Raw genomic sequence first — 5,660 nt, 5'->3', positions numbered from 1 at the left:
TACTGAAGACTGGAGCACTGGTGCTCCAAACTCCAGTATATTATGCTGGACCGGTATACTTGCTGAAACTCCAGTATATTATGCTGGAGTTCTAGTATACTTATGCTGGAACTCCATCATATTATGCTAGAGTTTCAGCATACTTATCCTGGAACTCCAGTATAATATGCTGGAGTTCAAGTATACTTATGCTGGAACTCCAGCATAATATACTGGCGTATTTTTCGGGTTTTGAACAGTGTTTTCGCTCAGATTTATCTTTACATGAAAAGTGACTAAATTTCGATTACTTTTAAAACTCGACTATTTTTGAATGACCAGTTGTAAATCTAGCTATTTTTGAATTTCTCCAATTTTATATTATAGACAACGAAACCACCATTCAATATGAAACAAGTAGTCCTACAATATGTTTTGAATCTTCTTTTGTTTGCAAGCAGGGGCGGATCTACCATGTAAAACATGGTTCACGTGAACCCGTGGTCCTCGGGTTAAAGTATAGATATGATGTTCATAATTTGGCAAAAATAGATATATATACTTGATGGAACCCATGGTTAAAAGAGACCAAGTGGTGCACTGGTTTTGGTCTCTTATTTCCAATAGCCTAAGGTCAGGGGATCAAATCCCCTATCAACCTTTTGATTTAATTTTTTTAAAAAAAGTAATGGTGAACCCATCCTCTGAAAATCCTGCATCCATCTCTGTTTGCAAGCTTTGAGCTTCTTCAAGATCAAGAAGCACAAATAGGCAGTAAGCAGCTTGAGAAGAAACCCCTAATGCCTTTCTACAAAGAGTTAGGAAAACAACATAAAAAGAAAAAGGTTAGCAAAAGAAAGTCTAAAGGTATCGCATACTAGATAATGTTAAATACGATAAGTAACATATATATTCTTAGGACACTCAAACTTTTTTTTTTTTTTTTTTAATATTCTTTATAAAATGACAATAATTGCTAGCTCTTTTGGATATCTCATGTGTACTGCAACATGAATGTAAATTTGCGTATAAGAAGAATTACATTTATCTGTATTTCGTATACACACACAAAAAGGAGAAGCTAAAAGACTACAAATTACTAGCGGCAGAATTTACTATTCAAAATTTCAAATGGGGCTAAATTCTATTAGTGAAGGAATTGGCTTCAACTTCCATTCATTAATTAAAACTTTAAAAGTGAAAAGAAGAAAAAGATTCATAGCCTGTTTGGCCAGGCTTTTTTCTTGGTCAAAAGTATTTTTCTTAAAAAAATTGAGGTATTTGGTCAAGCTTTTTAAAAGAAAACAAGTGCTTTGTGTAGAAGCAAAAAAAAATAGTTTCTTCCTAGAAGCAGTTTTTTGAAAAACACTTTTTAAAAATTTGATCAAACACTAATTGATACTCAAAAACGCTTTTTTAATTAATTAGCCAAATACAAATTAAATTTTACTAAAAATACTTTTTTAAAAATTACTTTCAAAAAAATACTTCTCAAAATAAACAAATTTTAGAAGTTTGGCCAAACAAGCTAAAAAAAAAAGGCGATCATTTTCACTTTGTCGGTCAAATACATAGGGACATGTCCCTTTAACTATGGGACGTGATGGGGGAAAAAGTGAATAAAACGGAATGATAAAACAAATTAAAAAAGTGACTAAGGAGAAGAATGGGGTACCCTTTTAGGCTTAGCGTAGAGCAGTTCAGGGGAAATCTTGTAGAGATCTTCATCTACAGCGCCCCTTTTAGGCGGTGGCGGTGATGGAGTTGCTGCTTCTTTCACATCATACTCATAGTCACACACCACCCACGTGTCCTTTCCTGCTTTTCCAACTGCTTCATTACTTGCTTTCATCTGTTTAACAAAAAAACATGTTTACTGTAACACAAAGGCAATAATATCCCAAAAAAGAATCACAACCCCATGGTCAACAGAGCTAGGTCGTTAAATGCTTCAAATGAACTTATTAATATTCTGTTTGGCCAAGATAGGGAGGTCAAAACGCTTTTTTTTTTTTTTTAATTAAAAAAAGTACTTATTTGGAAATATGAGTTATTATTTGGTCAAAATAGCAAAATTATTTTTTTTGCTTTTGGAAAAGAGCCACAAATTCTAACTTCTTCTAGAAAGAACAAGCAAAAGTAGAAAAATAATATTTTCAAGACAAAATATCTGTACCATATAATTATATTTCCTAAATTATCCAGTATTAATTCAACCTTTACTTTTTTATTTTATTTTATCTCTACCATCTTTTCTTTTCGTTTCTATTTTTATAATATTTTTATTCTTCTTCTCTTATTTTTATTTGGAATAAATTTTCTAATATAAACATATTTTTCCATTCTCTTTTGTTGTTTCTTTTTTTCTTCGTCTCCTATTATTCTTTGAAATAACAAGGTTAATCACTAGATTCAAACACTTTCTTCATAAAGTATAATTTTTTTCTTTTATAATATATTAACATTATACGATCTCCAGATTGTAGTTTATTTGTACTTTTGTTGCATGCATATATATATGATATAATTGACATAATACAATACTACCTAATTTGTTATTTTCTCAAGAATTAGTATTTTTCGTACACGTAACTTGTAAGCATATATGAACCTACCAATATTATTGCTTTTATATACTTATATTTTATATTCAAATTACATAAAAATAAAAAATTAGTTAAATTATTTTATAAATAATTTTTTTTTTAAATAATGTTAATTGTAAACAAACTTTTACTGTCCTTTATAGTATTTTGATATTCAGAAGTACTTTTTAAAAAGATTAGCCAAACACAATTTGCTTATCAAATTTTGCAAAAAAGTAATTCTCAAAAGTACTTTTTTCGGAAAACACTATTAAACAAAAAAGTACTTTTCAAAATAAGTAATTTTTTGGCCGCTTAGTTCTAAATATAGAAAAAATATTGTTGTGCCTTGAATTAAATTGAAAGAGCGTAAATTCTTAAAAGATGAGGAACTTCATCACTAATGAAGAGTACTTGACATGCGTATAAAGTAGCAAAACCAAAATCATTTAATGCTTTCACATGTTCTGCCTCGTTTTCAACTCTCTGATTAACTACACACCAAAAACTGTTCCCTCCTTAAATTACTACACGTCTTAAAATGGAGGTAAAGGACAATAGAGGCTTAACATAATTAATTAATACTCGTAGTAATTACCTTACGACGAGGAAGGACGATCATGCTCGGAGTTACAGTATCATTCTGGTAAAGATCGCCGGCGACGTATAAATCACGGTCTTGAGAGTAGCTGTATCGAAGCAAATCCGCTTGTCTAGCTGATTCAAAGCACTGTGTGAATGGAATTGGGGAATCATCGTTACAGTCCCAGCTACCAAATGCTGGAACATGGCTCCTCCTCATGAAGTAATAATTGCTCCCCTGTTAAGAAAAAAAACACAAATCACAAACAAAATCAACTCATGAAGTTAACCAATAAAGAAACATTAAGCGGAGATGAGAGCTTACTTGCATTTTGGCCTCAGCAAGAATCTTGGAGATTGACCTCACAATGGAGTTCAGAGTTGCAATCTTTTTGTTTGTTTCCTTGCTTTAAATCAACTAGGACTAAGGTTTTGTGGTATTACGGTAGGGTTCTTTTAAAAGGGGCCTAAAATGGGGTTGCTTTGTGGGACGAGTGACTGTTGTTGTTGGGTTTTTATAGGTAAAGGAATGGAGGGTTGAGCAGTGGGGCACTAAATACTTGTAGTTGTTAGTATATTGTATTTGTAAAATAATTCTTGAGAATATAAAATAATGTATAAACAAAAATGAAAAACAAAAATAGAATTTAATCCGAGTCTACTGAATTTCAGTGTTTTCTTAAGGAATTTAATTCTCTCATAGTACTCAAGGTTGTAGATTATTTCCTCCTACTCGTATCCCAATACTATCATTGAGTACCTTACGGATGCGGGGTGGAGCCGAGGGATTTTGACACAAAGGTTGGGGCAAAGAAGCCTTTCTCTTGGTATTCTCTGATGGATCTGAAGAACTCGACAGAAAGGGTCAGCCGACTACTACCGTAAGCCAGTTTGATGAGCCTTCGGTGGTAGCTGCAGAGTCAGCATATATGCCTTCCACTTCAGCAGTGCCTTCTGTAAGTGTAACTGACATGCCTCCAGCTTCAGCATCAGTGCCTTCCACCTCGGCTTTGAAGCCAGTACTTGTGCCCACTCATCCGTTTATATGCGCTACAAGTCTCCCAGACACTGGTGAGTCTCAACAATTGGATGCAGACAATCATTCCAAAGCTATCTGACATATCCGGTACTGTTTTAGCACAGTCATCCACTCTGGCACTCCAGATTCCTCTGACAGTGGAGGATACATTGAAGAAGATATTGGAGAACCAGACCACCATCATGAACACCTTGGTAGAACATGGATCAGTGATTGAGGAGCTTGGGAAGCAGGTAAAGAAGATGAGGAAATCCCAGGAATCCAAGAAATCAGTTGACAGACTGAGGATAGAGGTGACCAGGATAGTAGCAGATGGTGATCTTCCATTTGATATGCTGATGGAAACAGATCCAGTAGCACCAGTAGATCCAGCAGCACCATCAGCTCCAGTGGCACAAGCTGGCCAGTCTGAGGAGCCAGACCTGGCTGCCAACACTACTGAGGCGGTGCGCCAGATGTTCACCAACACAGTTACTCTCAGAGCCAAGGATGATGAGATCCAGTTAGAGGAGACTGAGGGCGGTGGCGCTGCTATGGACACGGAGATGTCCAAGGACACATAGGGAGTCCTCTTCACTCTTACCCTTCTTTATTCTTATTGTTTTTTAAGAATTGGGGACAATGCTTATTTTTATTCTGGAGGGGGGGGGTGACGTTTATTTACTATTTGGATGATTTCTAGATATTTGGTTCGTAATAATTGACAATATTCTCTTATTTCTTTTTATCATGTATATATTCTCTTCCCCCCACTCTCTCTCTCTTGATGTATATATTCTATCTTTTCCTCTCTCATTATGTATATTCATTATGCTTTTAGTAGTTTGCTTTATAGCTTCTTTATTTTGTTTTCTTATTAGTCAATGTTTAATTTAGTAGCTTTTTGTTTAATCTAATAGCTTCTTTTTAATCTAGTAACTTCTTTTTATGTTTGAATGAACAACAAGCCTTTGGTTTTCTTAATGCCACGATTCTTTCTAAAGGTAGTATTTTGTATGAATCGGGTAACTCTTACCAATGATGGATGGCGTGATAACCTTATTAAGGGATTGAGTCCGTTTTTGGTGTTTGGGTAAGAATAGTAGTAATAATGAATAAAAAGACCTAATTGAGTCAGGCTCGAAGAGTCAAACATGCTTCACTTGGTACCAACACACTTAACTATGTGTTTATGATTAAAAACAAGTTTTTTGGAAAGAAATAACTCTAGTTAGTGACCTTCTGACTCTTGTGTTGATTTAAGCAATCATCGAGTGGTTTAGTCGAACTACAATGATTTTCAATCTTGAATATAGTCATTGTGGGCCCTCGACTCTATCCTTTTTAACAATCCAGCTGTGTGAGAGGTGAGATGTTTTTGTTTCAAGTCCAAGTACCCGTGTGAATGGTCTAGAACTTGCCCTGAATGTGTTTCGAGGTGAAATTTTAAGTTTTGCTTGGCTTGAGAAGTGATTGTAGACTCTCCTTGACCCGCT

The 5,660-nt window shown here is 34.6% G+C and overlaps 1 protein-coding gene across 1 annotated transcript; it reads right to left on the bottom strand.

The window, feature by feature from the left end:
• Positions 1–344: 344 nt before the first annotated feature.
• Positions 345–3,652, bottom strand: LOC107805085 (uncharacterized). Its single transcript, XM_016629069.2, has 4 exons — positions 3,472–3,652; positions 3,163–3,384; positions 1,655–1,831; positions 345–787 (listed from the first exon to the last, which is right to left on the bottom strand). Exons 1-4 carry the CDS (start codon positions 3,475–3,477, stop codon positions 734–736), a joined length of 459 nt encoding a protein of 152 aa, XP_016484555.1. The 5' UTR covers positions 3,478–3,652; the 3' UTR covers positions 345–733.
• Between the last annotated feature and the right edge of the window lie 2,008 nt (positions 3,653–5,660).

The sequence above is a fragment of the Nicotiana tabacum genome, chromosome 22, assembly GCF_000715075.1.
Source record: "Nicotiana tabacum cultivar K326 chromosome 22, ASM71507v2, whole genome shotgun sequence".
NCBI classification, from domain to species: Eukaryota; Viridiplantae; Streptophyta; class Magnoliopsida; order Solanales; family Solanaceae; genus Nicotiana; species Nicotiana tabacum.
This window is presented reverse-complemented; position numbering and strand designations above follow the sequence as displayed.

Coding starts and splice junctions, on each gene's coding strand:
- LOC107805085 (XM_016629069.2), bottom strand. Junction 1,832..3,162: donor TCGTCCTTCCTCGTCGTAAG/GTAATTACTACG, acceptor TTTGTTAAACAG/ATGAAAGCAAGTAATGAAGC. Junction 788..1,654: donor TCTACGCTAAGCCTAAAAGG/GTACCCCATTCT, acceptor AACTCTTTGTAG/AAAGGCATTAGGGGTTTCTT.